General features: G+C 33.6%; 1 protein-coding gene across 1 annotated transcript; it reads right to left on the bottom strand.

Annotated features, from left to right (window-relative positions):
* Positions 1 to 10,430: 10,430 nt before the first annotated feature.
* On the bottom strand, positions 10,431 to 18,537 carry LOC130613480 (lactoperoxidase-like). Its single transcript, XM_057434818.1, has 9 exons — positions 18,003 to 18,537; positions 17,876 to 17,913; positions 17,573 to 17,798; positions 17,233 to 17,354; positions 16,308 to 16,383; positions 16,004 to 16,071; positions 13,292 to 13,370; positions 12,860 to 13,131; positions 10,431 to 11,551 (listed from the first exon to the last, which is right to left on the bottom strand). Exons 1-9 carry the CDS (start codon positions 18,266 to 18,268, stop codon positions 10,431 to 10,433), a joined length of 2,268 nt encoding a protein of 755 aa, XP_057290801.1. The 5' UTR covers positions 18,269 to 18,537.
* Positions 18,538 to 23,234: the final 4,697 nt, after the last annotated feature.

Here is a 23,234-nt window from a genome sequence, read left to right as displayed (position 1 = left end):
GAGTCTCCACAAGTAGCTACTCTTAAATGACTCCCGTAATTTTCTCAAAATGACTCCTTTTAACCCGTCAGTGCTGGTTTCTCGTGTTCCCCAATATTAGTTACACCACTCAAACATGGCAAACATTTCTATTTAGACGCTATTTGAGTTATTTCAATCATGAGAATTGCTCTTATTGTTTTGTCGAATTTCATATTTTTTCAAAAATAGTTTGTTGGTGTCCCTGAGAACGGCTATGATTTAAGTGGAAATATTTTTAGCTTAATTTCATGAAACAAGTCAAAAATATGTCATACCAAGTTTCAATTCTTTAATTTTTATCCAGGTTATGAATTTTATTTTTAGCAAAAGTATGGTTTTGAACAAGAAGTTATTTATAGCCCACTTTGCTAGACACTTTTAGCTGATATCGTTTTCAGTATATATACTCTTATGTTTCTTATTAATGTATCCAAATTAAATAGGTATTTTAAACAAAAGTAGAACTTGCTAACTTGGCAAAAAATCAGTTCTTGCAAAAATTAATTCCCTTAAAACATCCATTAGTGGTTCTGCTCTTTTAAATAACAGAATGTGCGTGTATTTAAAAAATCTAAAAACATTTGTAAACTATTTGAAATCTTTTGTAAATAAAAACTTTTTTCTAATTTTAGCTCATCACAAATTGGAAGACTATTGAAATCCACGAAGCAAAATCTCACCAATTATACCAATCAGAAAAGCTTTTCGTCTATATTGCAAACTACATTTCTAATTAATATGACCCATAACTGCTAATTAGAATTTTTCGTAATTACAGAAAAGTGCGTCTTCCTAATCGGAAGTTGTCACTACATATATCCAGATATTACTCTGTCCTTCTCTTCACTTCCTTACTTTATCCTGTATAAATATTCAAAATAATAAAGAATAACGCCACAAAAATAAAAATTTCGACAAACTTAAAATGAATTTGAAATTTAGCTAAAAACGAACCATCTTAGTTCGACCTGAAGGTTCGGCAAACAAAATTTCTATTCAGGAATCTAGCTAAACTATATCAAAGTATTATATAACCTACTAATAAAACAGTACAACTTCTTTTACAAACTTTAAAGACGTTTACTATAGTTACCAAGATAACTTTCCTTGTATATTTTAGTCAATATGTTTAATTTTTCTGTTCTGGCCGCTTAAGTTCCGTCATGGTTCGTCGCATAAATTAACGCATTACGTGTTTCCATAATCTGGCCATATATTGGCCAAAAACGCTCAACGATATCGGGGTATTTTTCACCGCCTTTTCTTATAATTGAAAGGCAAAAAACCCTTGAACGGAAGGTAAAAACACGTCAGCGTGTGGCCTTGTGCTTGGGTTCACAGCGCGGGCATGTTTAGCAAGTGTCTTCACCACAGCTACAGGTCAACCCATGCCATGTGAGGGAAATTGGGTAGACAATGCCGTTGTATACCTAATGTATATATTCAGAATACAGGACCCACGTTGATAACGTGTTTCCAACACTAAAGTGGCTATATCCTGTATAAATATTTGGTATAAAAATAATAGATCTCGTATGCCTTTATGTAACAGAAAAAAATGATTTACCTGCTTTGTGAGTTAGCTGTTATGAGAAGAACAAAATATGTTAAAACAAAAAGCAGATATTCTGCCAACATTTTCCTCAAGATAAATCATGAATTTGAAAAAAAAAATACTTAAATAGAACATGAATATTTGTACGTTACGTCGTCAAAAACTTTCACTTATTTTTGTGACCTCGTACTGAGCATGCTATTAAAACTTATTTTTAAACCCGAAATAACATTGTTCACAATGGGAAATAAAAAAAAAAATTCTTTACAATCTCTCTACACACCTTTCTTTCATCACTTGAGTAAATAAAATTAAAAGAATTGAGTGACATATTTCTTATGTTACTCACTTTATGTAGGTCCTCTTTTCCCACGAAGATGACGTCGACAGTATCACCTTGCACGCAACCCCATACTTATGCACTTAACATCGAACCCAATTATATCAGTTCATTTTAGAGGCAGAAGTAAAGGTATAGGACAATTATCTCTAGTTTTCCCATTCCACCCTAGCTTTAAACCTTCCCTGTACCTTTGACAATCGTTTCCTTGACTTTTATTTATTTACAAATTAAACCTTTATAAAACCTTACCAAGCCAAACTAAGTAAGTCTTTAAGTGATAAAAATTAAGTCCAGGAAAAATAAGATTCCTTTGGGCCGAAAAATAATCTCGGTCAGCTTAAATATTTCAAAAATTAGATTTAATAGAAAAATACTTTATGACTATAAAGGAATGATTTTTTGTGAAGATTAAATTTTTTAAATTTTTGTCCAAAAAACGAAGCTCAGTTTCAGAAATAGGGTATAATGTCAGACATAAGATTCCGCAGTAAATAAAATAGGTGACTTTTTTGATTTGCTACGTTAATAGATCAATAACAAACTTTTAAAAATGACGTAAGGAATTCGTCATCCCAGCTTTTCCGTCGTCCGTAAAGTATTTGTCATCACAGGTTTTCCGTCGTCTGTAAAGTATTCGTCATCACAGGTTTTCCGTCGTCTGTAAAGTATTTGTCATCACAGGTTTTCCGTCGTCTGTAAAGTATTTGTCATCCCAGGTTTCACGTCGTCCGGAGTTTTCGTCGTCCCAGGGTTTCCGTCATCTGTAAAATATTCGTCATTCCAGGTTTATCATCGTCGGTAAATGACGAACTAGAGCCTCTGCATGATAAGAGCGGACGGAAATTTAAGTTCACAAAGTTTTGACACATACGGTTTATTTTTAGAAAAAAAGAAATAATATTCTGCTACGTTCCTCCTTAATAAATTTAATTTTATATTGGGATTTCATTCTTGAAATTGTAGTTCCCAAATTCATACTGATCAGGTGTAGAATCAAACACAGAATTAGAAATCCTGATCAGATTCACAGTTGCAAGAAAATGTCCCTTCTTCCCACGACTTTTTAAATGTTTAATATCTTCAGAATTTTGGATGAGCTGAAGTTACAAAAATTAGACATTGATTTGTATTTGTTTTTACCATCTCGGCATTACTTTACTTCGCCTCATAAAATATGACCTGTAAGTTTTCTAAGCCATCATATAGATTGGCCGGTGTATTAAAACAAGTTATAAGTCAATATTTCAAGATTGAGGAATTTGTGTAATTAATCATTGAATTAAAAACATTGAAAGTTAAAAACACTAAAAATTAAAAACATATTTCACCGAGTGAGATACTGGGAATAGTTGTTTGTTTTTAATCTTCACAGCCGTTGCCATGACATTACTTTCATATATATGTATTATATTTTTTTCTGATTAAATAATCATTTATAAATAATATTATCATGTATTTATACTATTTTATACAAAAAAAATTCAGCAGACAGACTTCCCTGTTTTTCCTAGTTTTAACGCTTTAAAAGAAATAACTTCTTTTTACGTAAGACAAACAAAACGGTCCTGCAAAGTTTGAGAATGAAAAAGAGCCTACCCGACGTTTAAAAGACGTCTAAAAGACGCAGCCACCAACGTCTAAAAAACGTCTGAAACTGGTCTAATATGTCCGCTTTTAAGACGCTTTTTGCAAGACGTCTTTTAGACGACGAAGAAAAGACGTTTTTTAGACACCTTGCCCAGACGTTTGTAAGACGTCTTGGCGTAGACCTGTTTCAGACGTCTAAAAAGCGGACAAAATAGACGTGATTTAGATGCTTTTTAGACGTCTTTCTAAACGGTTTTAAAGACATTTTATTGCAGACATTTTATGCCGTTCACGTTTTTTTTATGTCATGGCACAGTGTGCATACTTTAAGCATTAAAAACTTAATTCTGTTATAAGGACGTTATCCCTTATCACTGGGCCAAGATCTTTCTTCGATAATAAGTCTGATTTATTTACAACAGTTTATTCCATTATAAACAATGTCTTTTTTGTACAATTTCTATATTTTCCTACCACATATGAGGAGAAAAGTAAGAAAAAACACACAATTTCTTCCAACATTTAGAAAGAAAATGTTCTAAAGAACCTGTCCAGTTGTTGTTGTCTCTTTTTTGCCGAGTTAAAAAGTACTCGATTTGGTGTGGCATGTAGTCTAATTTATGAAGAAAGTATACATACGTTCCGTACTTGCTTGACAAATCTTTCTGCAAAGTCTTGTTTCCAAAATAAAACACACAGCTATAGCTTTTTTAAATCAATTTTACAAGCTAATCCGATGAAATAAATCTAAAACGGTGTTTAAAAATCTGGGTACTAATAAATAAATAAAAAACTATACAAATGCACACTAACTGTTTTCAGCAAACGTTTAACCACGCCAAGCAACACTAGATATATATAATGAAGAGGAAAGTGTTTGATCATATCCAAATTTAACTCAGTGAGGGGTGAAATTTCATTTTTTTGATGAGAATGTCGGTAACTAAAGGATCGAAACTCTTGATCTGTTCTTCGTTCATCTGCTCCAAAATTGTTGAACACAATGCAGTGTTGTAAATATTGTCCTTTAATTTTAGAGCGTTCACATGAATGATAACCAATATGACTAATAATACATTTGAGGAAAGAACGAGCAGGACAAACAGCAGCAGCAGAACAAATTATTGCTTGAAGATTAAATTGGGATAGCTTATTTTCTATTCTGACACTATCTTGCAACAGCGTTATTGCCTCAACAATAAATTCTGACAAATAATCTGCAAGTGAATTTGGTTTAGCATAAGCATGAAAAATAGCAATAGGAAATACATGAACACTGTTATTAATGGAACCAAGTATTGGCCACAGCTGAGAACTGGAGGATTTTGACAAAGGCAAACCATCAATGTTAGCAACTAATTTAATGGCATTAGTGTCCAAAGACAGAAAAGAAAAAGCTTTATTGATTCCATTTTTTATGCCCACATACTCAAAGGTCCCTCCACACTTTGCGGTAGTCTGTACTGTTCTTGGTGTTCTCAGTAGTGTCCATGAATCTTTTGGAAGTTCTGACAAACCACTATTTCTCAGTAAACACAATAGTTCATTAATGCATTCTCTAGAGCAGTTACTGCCCATGTAGTTAAATTAAATTGCAACTTACACTGTTTTTCAACATCTTCACCAATCACATCTACGTCATCCATTGACAGAGAGGAACTTGATGACGTCTCTGCACTGTCAAGATCTGACACAAAACTACAGTCAGCACTACCTAAATCTGATTTATCACTTCTAATAGCAATTTCTACTGTTTCGACTGCAGGCATAGGCTCATCATTACTATCACTACTGAACTCTCTAAACAATCTTTCTGTCTCACGCTGGAGTTTTCTTCTAGCATGCCTTTTCTTTGACTTTTCCATAATAGCTAGGAAGACATACATATATACTACAAATAACTACATAAAAAACCTCTGTAGAGACGCTTAAACTCATAAACTAAAATACTATTCTTTTGTATTCTTTTCGTAATATAGCTAGCTAGCTAGGTTAAACTTAACGTAAAGTTTTCGTTAACAGAGATGTTATATTTCAAAGTAATCTTTAACTTGCCTAAACAAAATTAAGGCTAGCAGATATTACTTTATTACTTTAAAAAAGATCACACTTCTCTCAAGAAAGAACCAGACACACTTGATTGCCATTATTAGACCTTTTTGAAGAAAGAGTTATAAGAATAAATATTAAAAACGAAACATATTAAAATAAAAAAAAGGTTTAGGATCATATAATTTTTTAACATAACTACCCCTCCCCCCCCCCCCTCCTCCCGTACGTTATGTTAAACACCACAGCTGCATAAAAAAACACAGGTCTAAAAACGATGTCTTTACTAGACTTCTTTATTAAACGTATTTTAAATGTCTAAAATACATCTTTTTAATGGCCGTTTATGCGTGTCGTTTGCTAAACCACGAAAAGACGTCTTTTAAATGTCTTATTTAGTCGCGATATGTTTAAAAGTTTATAAAGCGTCTAAAAGACGTCTAATAGTTGCGCGTCTTTCAAAGACGGAAAACAGACCTTACTTGACGTCTAAAAAACGTCTTGTCCCGGCTGGGTAGTGGCGGGAACACAATTACAACACGGTGGTTTGCCAATGTATCGTATATTTTGGTTTAAAAGATAAATATTCCTAATTGATTGAATTCAATCCTACTCTTTTATGTATCGACCAAAAATCAAGCTTGTCCAGTTAGGTCAACTGATTTCAGAACGATACGCGTATCATTTTTTTAATTGAAAATTCAGATGGTCAGACAGACGAGTCCAGCATTTGTGACAGAATCAATAATTCAACGTACTTTAAGGTTAGAAATTTTCGCGTATTTTCGCGAAAATAAATACCTGAGAATAATTCTAAAATCTTCTTTTTGCGAGAATGAGTACTAACAAAACATTTCAAAAAAATCTTTTACCGCACGAAAAACTTTTTGAGCGTAAAACAATCTTTTAACGCGTAACAATAACAGTTATTCAACGCACGATAATCTTTAAACGCGCTACAATCGTTCAACGTCCAACACCGACTGATAACACCCTTCGGTGGACTTGTGGTAGAGCGTTCGCTTCCAGTGCAGAAGATCTTGGCTTTAAACGCCGGCCGAGTCAAGTCAGAGACTATAAAAGTGTGAATCAATCTTTTCTGCTTAACGTTCAGCATGAGAATAGGATTGATATCTTAGGCGGTTGTCAAGTTGAGAAGCTGATGTGCTTGCACGCATTCTGCAGCTCAAATGAAAGCTTTAAATGCACTAGGATCCTCTTTGCAGGACCCTCATGGATAAATCTTCTGTTAGAAATTGAACGCACAACGATCATTGAACGCACAACGATCATTGAACGCACAACAATCATTGAACGCACAACGATCATTGAACGCACAACGATCATTGAACGCACAACAATCATTGAACGCACAATACCATTGAACGCACAACAAACATTGAACGCACAACAATCATTGAACGCACAACGATCATTGAACGCACAACAATCATTGAACGCACAACGATCATTAAACGCACAACAATCATTGAACGCACAACGATCATTGAACGCACAACAATCATTGAACGCACAACAATCATTGAACGCACAACAATCATTGAACGCACATCGATCATTGAACGCACAACGATCACTGAACGCACAACAATCATTGAACGCACAACAATCATTGACCGCACAACAATCATTAAACGCACAACAATCATTGAACGCACAACGATCATTAAACGCACAACAATCATTGAACGCACAACAATCATTGAACGCACAACAATCATTGAACGCACAATACCATTGAACGCACAACAATCATTAAACGCACAATACCATTGAACGCACAACAAACATTGAACGAACAACAATCATTGAACGCACAACGATCATTGAACGCACAACGATCATTAAATGCACAACAATCATTGAACGCACAACGATCATTAAACGCACAACAATCATTGAACGCACAATACCATTGAACGCACAACAAACATTGAACGCACAACAATCATTGAACGCACAACGATCATTGAACGCACAACGATCATTAAACGCACAACAATCATTAAACGCACAACAATCATTGAACGCACAACGATCATTGAACGCACAACAATCATTGAACGCACAACAATCATTGAACGCACAACGATCATTGAACGCACAACAATCATTGAACGCACAATACCATTGAATGCACAACAACCATCCCAATGGGCACAACAACGTTATTTTAACGTTGAATTAGCGTCCATATCGTTAGAATAACGTTAACAAAGGGAATCTTGGAAACAAAATTTGATGTCAAATACGTTAAAATAACGTTATCATAAAACGTTATTTAAACGTTAACATACTGTTGTATTAACGTCGATATAACCTATAGCAACGTCCCTAAGCAACGTCATTTTAACGTTATAGAAAACGGTATTTTAACGTTATCATTACGTTAAATCAACGTTGATATAACCTTCTCCAACGTTATTCGCATAAAATATATTATCTTTAAATATTGTTCATAAAAAATATAGTTAAAAAATGATCTTATGCATATAAAATATGGTTAAAAATTGTCTTAAGAATATGTTTATAAAAACGTGGTTAAATAATGGGGAGAGAGGACAAGGATACAATATTTTTTATATTTTTTTATACTGTATAAAAACTTCGATCAAAAATAAGGTCACCCGGGTTACTCGAACACCGTATATTTGTGATGTGTGGCTTATTATAAGGTTAAAAATGTTTGTTCTTTTATAAAAAACGATACATGAAGTGAAGTTTTCCGAAACAGGAAATTTATTAATAAAATTACTTTTTAAGATATATTTGTCTTTCATAACCGGAAGTAACATTTTTTTTACCACACAAAATGTGAATTTATTTTTTAATTTCACCGTTTTTAAACAAGATAATATAGCATATGAATGACCTTAAGGTTGTAGCATGACACATATTTTACATTTTTTCAAGTTTATTTTGCGAAAATTTATTCCCCTAAAATTTGTATAACGTTAGATTTAAACTGTTTTAAAACGTTGCAATAGTAACGTTATTTTAACGTTAAACAACGTTTCTTTTTAAGTTATTTAACTAGCCCTAAACTTGCATATATTTTATCAAATTTTAAACGTTATTTTAACGTTGAAATAACGTCATGGGTTTAAACGTTTATATTATGTTTAAAAAAACTGTTGATTTAACGTTATTATAGAAACGTTACAGACGGCAACATTAATATAACATTACAATTCCGTTATCTAACGTTACAACTAAAATAAAACGTTGTTTTAACGTTGTAATAACGTTATATGCCCACTGTGGACGCACAACAACCTTTGAACGCACAACAAACATTGACCAACCGTAGCACCCAAGGTTATCTGTTAATTTTTTTCAAGTACCTTTCAGGTTGCTAATTTGAATTTCTTAGGGTGTGCTACACATCACGGTGCACCGTGATGTGTAGCACACCCTAAGAAAGAAAAGAAAGAAAGAAAGAAAGAAAGAAAGAAAGAAAGAAAGAAAGAAAGAAAGAAAGAAAGAAAGAAAGAAAGAAAGAAAGAAAGAAAAAAAGAAAGAAAGAAAGAAAGAAAGAAAGAAAGAAAGAAAGAAAGAAAGAAAGAAAGAAAGAAAGAAAGAAAGAAAGAAAGAAAGAAAGAAAGAAAGAAAGAAAGAAAGAAAGAAAGAAAGAAAGAAAGAAAGAAAGAAAGAAAGAAAGAAGGAAAGAAAGAAGGAAAGAAAGAAAAAAAGAAAGAAAGAAAGAAAGAAAGAAAGAAAGAAAGAAAGAAAGAAAGAAAGAAAGAAAGAAAGAAAGAAAGAAAGAAAGAAAGAAAGAAAGAAAGAAAGAAAGAAAGAAAGAAAGAAAGAAAGAAAGAAAGAAAGAAAGAAAGAAAGAAAGAAAGAAAGAAAGAAAGAAAGAAAGAAAGAAAAAAACCTTTAAAGTTTGAGTCGTCACTTTAGTACCCCTAAAACTTTCAATGTGCATTATTTGCAGAAGTTCTATCGTTTAATCTATTTATTAACATTTGAGATCTATTGGATCCAAATATAGATTTTGAGACACAAAGCTACGATGTTTCGGGTGTCATATAGCCACATGCCATATATTTAAGTAAAATTTTGTTATCTACGCAATCGTGTGCAAAGTTTCATTTTATTACAAACAGTAACTATTATATTGATTGGTCGGAAGTTTTTGTTTCTTCACGTAATGCTAATGTCAGTAAGATCTGTTGTACCTTAACTTTCGCTTACTCGAAATAAGAGTGATAAGTATACTCGGCTATGTTTGCAAGTACTCAATCGTCAAATTTCTTTTTAGTGGTATAACCATCATCTCAAAGAGGACATGATATTAGAAAGCAAGTAGTTTCAGAGGATTTGGCTGACAAAATTTCTGACGTTTTTAGCCAATGTTTTGATACCTACGTTAACTGTTCGCATAAACATCGGCTAGACAACGTGTGTGCTAATAAGTTGATGGTTTAAAACTGGATAAAATCAGTGCACTATAACTTCCTGAAAACAATACTATTTTTGCTTATTTAATTTTTTGAATAATAACATCCAACTACATATCATACTCCATATGCCACAAGGGAAAAAGGAAAGGAAGCCAAGATTGAGTATCTAACTGACGCACTTTTCTACTGTTTATCTTTTCCTTTCTATGATGTTTAGTTGTTTACATTGTGAAGCAGGATTCAGATATATTCTTTGAAGAACACAAAGAAGGAATAGTTTAAAGCAGGAGAAGTAAGTTCACGTTGGTGTGTAAGTAAGTAGGGAAGTTAAACATCTGGTTCTTTCTCCCGTCTGACTCTTACTAGTACAAAAAGAGAGAAATTTAAAAGACTTCCCTGAACCAAAAATAAATTAATTTGAAAATGTGAAGTTATGATGACTGTCAATTTATGACGATTCTTCACGCCATAAGAACAAATTAATTTTGGAACTTTTAAGATCATGTGGAGGTCTATCATCGCAAATAGTCCTCGTTTCACTGGATCTGAATGCGAAAAAAGGATTGTTCTGTAACGAGACCAATCCGTCTATGTTATGGCATAAAACTTGTTTCATGTTTGTTTTTGAGATCGATGTGAACTGTTCTTTCGTAAACACGCCAGGACTAGCGTAAAAATGTCGATCACCAGAACGCAAACTTTCAAATTGTTTTTTGATAATGCATTTAAACGTTGGCCCGATGATATCGGTAGCTGTATTGTAGAGCTCAGAAAGTCCTGCTGGATACATTTCAATTTCATCAACGTTACTGTAGACAGACTGAAAAGCAGTAACTGCCTCAGTGCTAAAATAACTGTGCATATCTTTAAACGAGTAAATTTTTGGTAAGTCACAAAACTCTCTCCATTTTGTATACGGTGGCAAACCATGATCTCTACCACGTTGAATGTTAATTGCGGATAGATCTTCTAAACCAGCTTCACCTAGTGGAATGAAAAGTTTGCGAACTAACGTAAAAGCAAAGCGTGCATCAACTGCTTCGGACTCATTACTTAATAGTCCTAACAACGTACGACTGATGCCATCGCTGAAGATTGGCCTATTATCAAAAAAAGCAGACCGTAACGGAAGATTTGGAGTAACTTGATTGAAATTGACATCCACTTGTGGGAATGAGTTGGGCACCATGCTATGACCAAATCTGTACGCAGCATTTGCGAAAACGTTTGCTATTGAAGCATCCTCATCTTTTTTATAACCTGAGTATGTCAGTACATCATACAAAAGAGGTAAGAACTCGTTGTATGTGATGTGCTGTATGGTAGCTATTACAATTTTTCTGCTTTCTTCAAACAATCGTGAGTCACTCCAAAAGCTATTGATTCGTTTCAGCTCTGCAGCAATTCTGTTGTGTTCTCTTGTCCACAATATATGCATGGTAGTGAGAGCTAAGTTCTCATTACATCGTATGTCTCCACATAAGAAACATCCTCCCCGTGTTTTGCATGCATCATCTGGCTCGTTGTCTATAGGTAATAAATTGTTTGGCATTCTGAACTGTCCAGTTCCTGTAAAAGAGTATAATGTTTATATTAAAACTAATGAACGATAATATGTCGAAATGACTCTCAGAAAACAGAAAAAAATGTTTTACAAAAAAATAAATCATTCACTCATAACTATATGCACAGCCTGTACCAACAGGCAACTTTCTAAAGACACCTAAAACATGTAAGCATACGCATGCAAGTCAGCAAGATAACTCGGAATTTTGGAGTTAGCGATTTATTTCCGAATAGACGTATCTGCCATTAACATATTCTATCTCATATAGTTTATCTAACAACTCGTAATCATCAAAACGTCTTGTATACAGCCTTAGTAAAGAGTTAGGTTTAAGCAAGGTAATGAATCGTTCATGTGTGAAATTATTTGTCTAATTACAGCATTTGTAGCTTGAACCATCACAGCTGGCACAACACGTTTTTTAGACGTCTAAGTAAGGTCTGTCTTTCGTCTTTGAAAGACGCGCAACTATTAAACGTTTAAACCTATTAAATTTAATCTTTAAAATACTCACACTGTGCCATGACATATATAAACGTGTACGACATAAAATGTCTGCAATAAAACGTCTTTAAAACCTTATAGAAAGACGGCTAAAACAGGTCTACAAGACGTCTTAAAAATGTCTAAGAAAGACATCTAAAAAACATCTAAATCACGTCTATTTTGTCCGCATTTTAGACGTCTAAAACAGGTCTACAGCAAGACGTCTTAAAAACATCTGGGCAAAGTGTCTAAAAAACGTTTTTCCTTCGACTTCTAAACGACGTCTTGCAAAACACGTCTTAAAAGCGGACATATTAGATCAGTTTTAGACATTTTTTAGACGTCAGCGGATGCGTCTTTTAGACGTCTTTGTGCCGGCTGTGATGCCCCATTATTTTATGTTCATTTCTAACTACGGGGTCACGTAACAATTCGCGTTAATAAGTGAGGAATTCCAGGTTGACATTGTCAGTGCAAAACATATTATATTAGAGCATCAGTCAATAAACCAATTTAATGTACGAGGGAGAACACGCGAGGGAATAGCACAATTCTTTGCACACAAGTACGGATTGAAACTTAAGTTCAAGTTGACCTAATTTTTAAAATGTTACCAGACATTTTTTAAGAGAGAAAGTCTTGAGCAAATTTTCTTCCAAATTTATATTCGTTCCAGCCTTCAGCTTCTCTTTTATTGTATATTATTTATCAAACTTTTTTCTCTCACAGATTTAATGTAAAGATATTTTATCTTGCATATTTTCTAATTGCTTTAATATATGTCGTCAGATGTGTAAAATGTTTTAACTCAAATTTATACTCACCATCAAATGTTCTCAAGTTGTTTGTAACATGTTGTTCATTGCCATACACCATGGACGCATCAATGTACGACGACAAAGTGTTTATTTGTTGACGATGATCAGACGAACCTGAACTCGGACATGCTGCTTTGCTTCGGGTAAATTTCGTGCACCCAGGATCGGTGTTATTCATTAAAATTGGAAAACATGGATACTTAAAATCTTCGAAAGAACCAGTCGAGCAACTAAAAAAAAAAAAGGTTGGGTTAAAAGGTATACAAAAAACATTGAACCTGCTATTTTCCAGAGTTTAGAAAGCTTAAGACAATGTTTCATAGATGTTAACTGAATGGACGTCATTGTAATAATTTTCTATGATAATTGTTATCTTGCACTGTATTACTACATTTGCATCAGTATTAACAGCATTTAAGTTGTAGTGGTTGGCAGCACTTCACTAGTAAGCATGAAACGGCGGAGGTGGTGTTCCACAAAAATGCACAAACAAACAGTGTTTCGGTTATGTTGAAGTCTAAAATATATGTTTGATAATTTAATATCATGTTTTTCTTTGTTTTTAGTTTTCTTACTGCTGGTACACGTTTGTGTCACGAATTTAATTAGTCACGTTTTCGGTATTTCTGAACAGATAACTATAACTCTTTTTGTTAATCACCCTCGTTGCCATTTTTTTTACTGTTGTAGTAGATTTAGAACTATGCATTACGATCCTTACGATCAATTCGATTTTTTTAACGCCTTACAAATACAGTGGACTCTCCATAACTCTCACTCTCACGGGGAATCAGAAATCGGTTCGAGTAATGGAGAGTTTGGAAACTTTGCTTAAGTTTATCTCTTATACATAAGACCTTACGGGTGAGAAGTATTATCATTTAAACTAGTCGATAAGGCCCGCGGAAAAATCCACTGAGGCAGTGTAAAAATGAAAAAGAAACCTTATTTGAATTTTGATGACGTCGGCAACCATTCCACAAAAAAAATAATTCAGAAGCTTCTTTTCACGTTGCCTCTATTGTGTAGAACTTAAAGCGCTGATCAAGAAAATGTGTATGGTCATGTGCTTTTAATGAGCGATTAATGAGATATAAGGGTTTAAAATTTTGCTGACGTCAGCAACCCATCCATGGTTTGGGAAAAAAAACCAAATTGGTCCCAGGTGGTCCCTAGTTACCCACGCGGTGAAAAATCATTGACTTCACCACCTCGTTTCCAAGTTATTTGGCCTCAAAGTTTTAGGTGCACTGTAATGGCTTCGTTAATTTAATATAGGGTATTGACGTTAAAGTAGTGTTATTTTCGTTGCGTTGTAACGTCAGAAAATTTAACATATTAGACATAAGTTTTTCGGCGACATCAAAGGAAAATGACGATATCCACTTTGCCTGTTACGGACAGACACAGTCTCTGTATTATTATAAGAGACTAGTCGATAAGGCCCGTGGAAAAATCCACTTAGGCAGAATAACAGAGAAAAACAACCGACATTTAAATTTTGCTGACGTCAGCTGAGACCTGTTAGAACACAAATTATTTTTTTCAAAAATGTGTATGCCTGTTGCCTTCTACGTATAGATCTTGAAACGCTGATCAACAAAATGTTTAGGATCGTGTACTTTTGACAAACGGATGCAGAGATATTAGGGTTAAAAAGTTTTTTGATGACGTCATTAACCCGTCCATTCCGAAACGGATTTGGTGACCCAGATTTGGAAAACTTACCCAAATTGGTCCCAGGTAGTCCCTAGTTACCCACGCAGGAGATGACGTCAGTTATTCCCACCTGTTTCCAAATTATTTAGCCTTAAATTTAAAAGTGCAATGCAAAGGCTTCACTAATCTTAATATACTTTCCTTTGACGTCAATATTGCTCTAACGTCAAAGTGTGCTAATTTACAGAACAAATTTATAGGTGATGTTTTATAGACTTTATTAAAGAAATTTTATCCACTTTGCCAAAGTCACAGACAGAACTGGCGTATTATTATATAGATCCTTTGTAAACACACCACTTAACATTCGAATGATTTCGTTCGAATGATAGAAGATATTCGAACCAGAAAAAAATTCTGAAATTCTTCAATTTTCAGATTGTTGGAGTTATGAAGAGCGAAAATAGTCTTATATGCTTTTAAGGGGAAAAAATATTGTTCGACTTAAGGAGATTTTTGAGTTATGGAGATTCAAGTAGTAGAGAGTTGATTATGAGAGTTTATTAGGAAATTTTTAGGGTGCCTATGAATTCGTTCGAGTTAACTTGGAGGAAAGAAGTTAAGGAGCGGTTCGAGTTAAAGGGTTTCGAGTTATGGAGAGTCCACTGTATGTTAAGTTTTAGAATATTCTTGATACCTTCCATGGTTGCTTAATACCTCCTAATCAATACTGACTATGCTCGGGTAACCCACCTTCTTTCAAACAATATTAGAAAGCGTGAGCATACTAAACAAGAACGGTTCTGATAGCTTATCGCATTTTTAACTCAGCAAGCTCACTATTAAGATTTTATTCCAATTACTACAAAAAAATAAAAAAATTAATGTTTGATAATTCATATTTTTCAATTATTCATTTATTTTCCTATTTTAACTGCTTTTTTGAAAAAACTTTATATTTATTACTTCAATTAAATATTTCTTTAAAAAACAAAAATTATGTAAAGTTTAAATTTATTCTCAAATTCACCTTCTCAAGTTGACCTTCTCACAATTGACATTCTCACAATTAACCTTCTCCAATTGACATTCTCAAATTGACCTTCTCACAATTGACATTCTCAAATTGACCTTCTCACGATTGACATTCTCACATTGACCTTCTCACAATTGACATTCTCAAATTGACCTTCTCACAATTGACATTCTCAAATTGACCTTCTCACAATTGACATTCCCAAATTGACCTTCTCACAATTGACATTCCCAAATTGACAACATCAAAATTGACGTCCCGTAAGTGATCTTGTTATTGCTTTGCAAAAGGTGTAATAGATTTGTAACCCTTGAAATTGCATCAGGTCATGAATTTACATTTTTAAAGTCTTTAATCAGCCAACACAGTTTTCAACCGCTAAATTTTTTCCGCATTATTGCAGAAAAGAAACTGTCACAAAGAAAGCAACCTCGTCGCCAGGGGTTGGTTTATACCCGACATAGATAATTTATTCTGCGTCATAATATATGCAACAATTTGCGATAAAGATGGCGGATTCTGACTATAATAAATGTTCGAAACATTGACCAAAAATGGTGAGTCCAGCAGTAATTATTTTTCATAACATGTTGATTTGACAGAATTTTTTGTACTAACAGACACAGGAAAAAATTAGAGATAAAAATTTATGAGAACCTGCCACACAAGTCACATGTAGCTCTAGCTTTGAAACAAAATATGGGAATTTAGAAATGATTGTCAACTTCCATGTTTTAAAACACCTCAAAAAGGATTTACAACTGAAATGAAATTATCTTAAAGACATCTTTTGTTAAAGATTCTTTTGACAGAGTATAAACGAAACAATATGATACTATAAGAAACACATTTAAGTGATAAACAAGTAGATAAATCTCTAACGTCTTGGGTCAGGCATTTTTTACACACACATTTCTGGAAATGTTAACCAAGCCTGGACCATTTAGATCGCGTTTATCAGTAGTGAAATTAGCACAATAAAGGTTAGTGTTATGGACTGAAGGTTGCTAAGCAACTGCCTTGATTTTTAACTTAGTTTTAAACCTAGTCTTGAAATCTGGGCCCGTGGCGTCGTAACTTAGTGGTTATAACTCTCGCACTTTATGCGGGTGACTGGGGTTCGATTCCTGTTTTGGCGGCCATTTAATGTGAATGTTACAATAACTCTGGGTTAACCCAAGCTATGTGAGGAAAATTGGAGAGATGGCACACTGTGCCGGCCATTGATTGTTGCAGGGAGTTGTCTGGTAGAGCGCGGACCCTAATTCAGTTTGCAGAGCTTAAAAAAAGCATAAATACTCTGTGACTCCCTATCTAAGCCATAGCTCCTCCTGGCAATAATAGACAGGGCATGTCCCTTAATATTTGTGTGGAAAGCCTTGTAAATATGCACATCTATCTAATCTATCTAAAAAAAATAGCTTGTTAACATTTATACGGCGTTAAAAAATGAGTTTATACTCATCTAGCTTTCCGGTGGTAAAGGTTTTTGATTCCTTATTGAAAATATAACTAGCTAGATGCCACAATCTAGACTTTCCACTTTATCCTAAAAAGGTAGCTAATTGACTTGCAAAATATAAAAGCTAAACTAGCTTAAATCGGTATATACCAACAAAATCAGTTTGTCTAACAGCACGTTACCACGTTCTTTTGATAAATAATGCTTCTTAAAAGATTTCACCACTAGAAAATATTGTTTCAGGGCGAAGAACACTTGGTTTGAAGTAAAACTTAAAGCCAAGCGTTGAAAAACATGAACAACAGGATCTATCGTCCTCGCCACGTGCAAGTGAAGAACCAGAACTTGATCAAGTTGTTTTTACTACCTGCAGAAATTGTAACAGCGAAAAAACCTCATCGATTATTTATAATAACAAATACGCTGGTTATGAAAAACAGCCTGTATCAGGGTCTTGTTAGCCGTTAAGTAAGCGCTAGCAAGTTTGACATCAGGCAATAAACCCTGGGGACGAAGATGACAAATAAATTAATGAAAAATCTAAGCTTATGAACAAACGTACCTTGGTTTGTCACACTGTTCGTTGGATGAGAATCTTGACAAGGAAATATCATGATCAATCATTTGACCATAAGTCATAAAAAATATTGATGTCTTTTTAATGTTCCCTTCTAGCGGTTTAACGGCCCGAAAGACAGCTCTAGCAACTTCATGTGCTGTCGGCAACACTGGTGTAGTGCCGGGGAAACCACGTGGGTAATTTAAACTTCCATCTGCGTATTGGGGTGCTATAGTTGAAAAAATAACTTAGTTAGTTCTATTTTGCACATAACAGAAAAGCTCCAAACTAAAGAAGATATATTACTATTATTTTGACTTCGATTTCTCTGCACAGTTAAACCTCTATAAACATTTTTCTATAACCTGTTTGCTAAGCAACTATTTCGGCTTTAACTGAAGTAAATTTCGTTTGTTTGAGAATATCTCATAACCTGAAATGTTTGTAATTTAATTTTTCTGTGTTTTCTGCGTTGTAATGAACCCTGCTATATTTTACGTTCCCACTAAGCATGAAAATAAAACACTCACGCAAATATCTTCTCAATATGGTATGAGCCGCTCCTTGCAAGGGGCGGTCAAGATTATTACATGTACCATCCATTGTTCTATATGATCGAACGTTGTCTAGTCCAATACATGATGTGCATTGAAGCGGAATGTCGCAGTCGGCTAGTGTATCCTCTAAACGAGACAACATTTATTATATTTTAACTTTGCCTTTTAGATCCTAACTTTAGTAATATTAATATATTACTTGTAAAGACTGGCAGATAAAAGTTGAAGCTCTGTGTTTTATGTTATGTTAGTTTTATTTTGTGCGAACAAAAACGTCTAAATGACAAGCCATGCGGAATATTAACTAGTTTCAAATGTCTCGCTTAAATTATCGTTATCACAGTGTTCAGGTTGGATAATGTTAAAAAATTGTAAATACCACTAGTCTGTTCGAAAGTTTGACCTAAGTAAATCTATTGAGCACACATGGAATTAAAATGTTAATAAATCGAAACCATGTCGTTATTACGTTACATAGCGTGGCTTGCTGTAACTTATGGTAATAATGATTCTTAAATTGGCTCTGTTGCAATGTAGGAGTGCACCATAATTCACTAATTATACATTCTATCAGCTTTATAGTAGGGCAGGTTTTGTCTTGACTGGAAGTGTTGTTATGTGTTTTAAACTTACCTTAATGCAGAGTGGACAAGAAGTATTTTTTTAATTTTTGTAACCGACTTTTGAAATAAAAATTCAATTTTTAAAGTGCTTATATAATCCTGCCAACAAAAGCGAAAGCGCTTGCAATTGTTTAAATGAGGATTCCTGATTAATCTTTCTAGCTAGCATTAAAAGCCACAAAAATTAAATTTTAGTTAACCTTTCCAGTTTCGTAATGAAGTGATGGCAAGCAGTTTAAAGATTGTGAACTTTAGAACTGTTATTTCCATATTCTGGCTTGTTTATACCGCATGCTTATTAGCCAGTGTCTGATTAGAATCATGCTGTACTACGCTGCGAGGTTCTGCAATTTTCTGAATGTTTGTGCGCCCCTTTTGTCAATATGATTTTGCGTTTGAAAAACAATACAGGTTTAAAAGAGGGCGTTGCCATAATAAACTGTTAATTTTTATAACAAGAAATGTTGGAGACCGCTATTTAATGATATAGATTTAATTTTAAGTATTATCAGACTATAAACAAGTTTATTTGATTTTTTATATAATAGTTTGTATAATTGCAACTATCTTAAAAGCATTCCAATGATTATCTGGGATCATCATTCCATGTTTGATTGTGGTCATATCTTTTGCATAGAGGGAAGACAATTTGTTACACATATGGCCTTGGCATCGGAAAAGTAACGAAACTTCTTTCCACCAAAGATCAGAAACTGATCTGGTAAACTTGAAAGCTCTTCTATTTTCAATGTTTACTTTATTCTTTGTCAACCGATGAGACAGGTTTTACAAAGAAAAGGAATCACAGCAGAAAAATGAAAGTAAAACTGAAATAACAATGACTGCGTCAGCTTTTTTCTCACTGGTGTAAACCACGCCTAAAATAATAACTAGCGAGTATGATCATTGCTAACTTCCACCTTCTGCTTTTCATTAACCTGATTGAAAAAGTTTCCCACCTTGAGGTAAACCAGTTGGACCTTGCATGGTCACATATTTTATTATACAGCATATAATTAACAACTTGCTAGCAGCCATCATAAAAACTGAATATAAACAACAACAACTGTCCGCAACTTAGAGACAATAAAAATTGTTCATTACGTAATTATCTATACTGTATTATGTAATTGCAAGATGTACTTCCCATTAATTAATAAGTCAATTAGCACCAAAGAAAAGTGCTTCTGTTATGTTAATTACCCAATTACCTGAAAGGGAAATGATTTAAAGCATATATATTTTGTTTTTATTAAAGAAAACCGTTGCCAACTAACTGAATCTTAAAAAGTAAGAGTGCAATTTAATGTAACGTAATGGCAATGCAATTACGTGGGGAAAAGTAAAATTTAAAAATAAAATACAATCGGTGAAATCCCTACTAATGTTTTATTTTATAGTTTTTGAGCTTCATTTTTTGTGTTTGTTTATAGTCAGATATGTAAAATAACACAAAAAGAAACTTTTTTACCTTTCACCTTATTATAATGACATTTTTGTGTATTATTTAAACATATTGCTACAGTACTATGTTTATTTATAGCAAAAAAACAGAACAAACAAGTAAGAAAAAGTAAAATATCGAGTGTACGTTTGATTATGTGTCTCCGTAGCTGAATCAGTCATTTGGTGAGAGCAAAAATATGAAAAAAGGAGCAAACAAATATGTGGATAATCATGTTTACACCGGTGTCTCACAATTGCTCATCAAATCTATTGTGATTAAAGCTGTTTTTTCAACACTTCCTCATACTGAATTCAGCTTGCCATGTCTCTATAGGTGAAATGACATGGTTAATTACAAACAGGAAGTGATGCGGAATTCGGGAGGAACTTTTTGGATTTACTAATAGTGTTTTTTTTTAATTTTGAGATTATGAGGAATAAAAGAATTTCTTTTTGTATATAACCAGATAACAAAACCTTCATAAAAGAAAAGTTCTTCTATTATCTACAATAAAAGATTGGTTATAAAAAGTTGTCTTTTTGTCCACGAAGGTTAAGTTTAAAGTGTCGCGGTTGTTCTTTATACTGGATAACGCAATAAAGAAATACACCTACAAAAATAAATTAACAACTGCAACCGGGCGTAGGATCGAACATAAATCAAACTTCTATTTGCCTTATCTGCTTTGGATGAGATAAAAGCTGAATCAGTTGTATAATCAGATGTGAAGGTGCGACACAATTTTGTCCGTTACGAAAAAACTGCATGTCTTTTTGCTTGTTTTCAAGTAAAACAAGATAACTCATCGCGTATTAACAATCGCGATGACAAAAGCATATTGGTAACTGTTCCTTTTCGGGTACCGGCGAAGCCACAGAAAACTTCCCTCAAGTAATATCTGTCATTTTTTCAACGGATAGGTTTAAATGTTGCCGTAAACGAATTCATAATGCTTTAACGAGACGACAAAAATAAGTACAAACGCACATTCTTGTCCCCAGTATCTATTGGCCACAGCGACGTTTATCATAGAGGCAAAACGCTCTGAGAACGAGGTTGATAAAAGACCTCATGCCTGTACAATTCTGTGAAATAATGGTTTCTTAAAAAGTTATCTTCCCTTTGCTTCACAAAATAGTCATAAACCATGCACAATGTTCTGTCTTATGCTAATTAAACACGCCATTTCGGCAGAAAGGTCTACAGTGAATACTTCCGGAATTACAGCTTTTCTTTAAGTTATGTTGTCAATGCTTCAAAGTTTAACTTCTTGAACATGTTTAAGCGCGGTAGCGCGATGATTTAATTTCGGCTTGTGCTCATATTTTATTAAACGTTTTTTACCAGCGGTTTTAGGCAATGACTTTTAATTAATTTCCGATCTGTGTATGCGTTTATGTCTGAGCTGGTAACTTTCTAATTTTTAATAAGAAAAAATACCTAGTAAAGCTTTTATAACTTGATAAGTTCTTTATTTTAAATATTTGTACTTAAATTTAAAGTTTAGAGGCTGCTTTTTTAGTTGTTGGTACATACAAGTTTTGTTGTGGGAATGTGTAAATTAGCCTCCGTAGAAATTGGGTGTTTAACTTTTAATTTAAGTTTGCGACAAAAATATTTTTAACCGATAAACACTTCTATTAATCTCTATGTTAGAAACCATTGCCTGTCTCTACAAAGGTTGTGCAGCAGTTTTAATGAAGACCCCTCAGCAAAGGAATTTATGACTTTGTTAATAGGCGTAATAAAATAAATTCAGGCTACTAGTAAGATCCACGGGATAACGGCGCGGGAAATATGTACGACTGGTAAATTAGCACATTTCAAGAGTTTAAATTTAACAAAATAACCTTAGATCCTTTGCTGTCTAAGTCCACTCAAACATTGAAAAACTTAGAATGTGTGAACCTAACAAGGAAATAACTCATGTTATTGTTTGTGCAACGAACTTCAAACTTGTCTTGCTGTCAGCATTAACAAACATATCAACTCACTCTTTCTCCTGTTAATTTAACACTTCCTTGTGACAAACGTAGAAGCAAAGTAATGGAACTAATAATAAACGAGACGCGAGTCTAACCTAATGCAATTATTTAATAGATAATTGTCTGTGTATTTGTTAAGTTACTTAATAGAAACGAATAAAAAGAACTCAGGAAGATTCGCATGTCATCACAAGTTCTTTTGAAACGTTCAAATAGTCGTATTTAAACTGTGACAATCTAATTGACGAATCGTATGTCTGAAAAGTTATTTCGCCAAAGATGTAGTAGCTATACTCAAGGAAAATTTTGTAGTTGTTCTGTAATATTTTTCTGTACGGGATCTGACTAAAGTATCGTTTTATTTTACATAGAGAAAACTTTATTGAAAAATAAAAAAACAGGATCGCAATGAAATGAATTATCGTTCATGTATGATAATGTGAACTAAGGTCAAATTGATGAAAAATGTCACCATTAGAGTACAAAGTCAACAAACAATTCAAGAATGATAGTGCGATCACGCCATACATAAACGAAAATACTATTTTCTTTTCTTGACACGAAATGGCGTCGCAAGAACAACTAAAATTGAGTTTAAACAATTTATGAATGTGTAGAAATGTGTTACAAATACATCTCTTATTTGGCCAGTAAACACGATTATTTTTAGCAGCGACCCAATTACGCAAATTTGTTTTTTCCTGCAACAATTTGACAACCTTTAACATTGCAAACACCAATTTATATTTTACGTAAATAATACTTTTATCTGATGAACTCATCTGTACATTAGTAGCAGTGATTGTCAAAATTACGGTCAATAACCTTTAATTTTTGTTGATACAAAAAATGACGTACATAGTCTTATCAGTAAAAAAAACTTTGGTAAACTTTTAATTGCTCATTGTGCATCGAAAAAAGAAGGAACTCTATCATATATTCAATAAGTAATTGCTTTAAGGAAGTCAATTAGTGGGTTAGTTTTGACGCACTTTTCATATAAAACGTCTTACAAGCAGCATAAGAATGAAATAAGCCTATTTCAATATCCAT

This window comes from Hydractinia symbiolongicarpus, chromosome 11 (genome assembly GCF_029227915.1).
Source record: "Hydractinia symbiolongicarpus strain clone_291-10 chromosome 11, HSymV2.1, whole genome shotgun sequence".
NCBI classification, from domain to species: domain Eukaryota; kingdom Metazoa; phylum Cnidaria; class Hydrozoa; order Anthoathecata; family Hydractiniidae; genus Hydractinia; species Hydractinia symbiolongicarpus.
Note: the sequence above shows the minus strand (reverse complement) of the source record. Positions and strands in the feature narration are given on the sequence as shown.

Coding starts and splice junctions, on each gene's coding strand:
- LOC130613480 (XM_057434818.1), bottom strand. CDS start 18,268: ATGTTGTCTCGTTTAGAGGATACACTAGCCGACTGCGACATTCCGCTT. Junction 16,384..17,232: donor TGAAACAATATTTTCTAGTG/GTGAAATCTTTT, acceptor TGTTTCTTATAG/TATCATATTGTTTCGTTTAT. Junction 16,072..16,307: donor AAGATAATTTCATTTCAGTT/GTAAATCCTTTT, acceptor CATTTATTATAG/TCAGAATCCGCCATCTTTAT.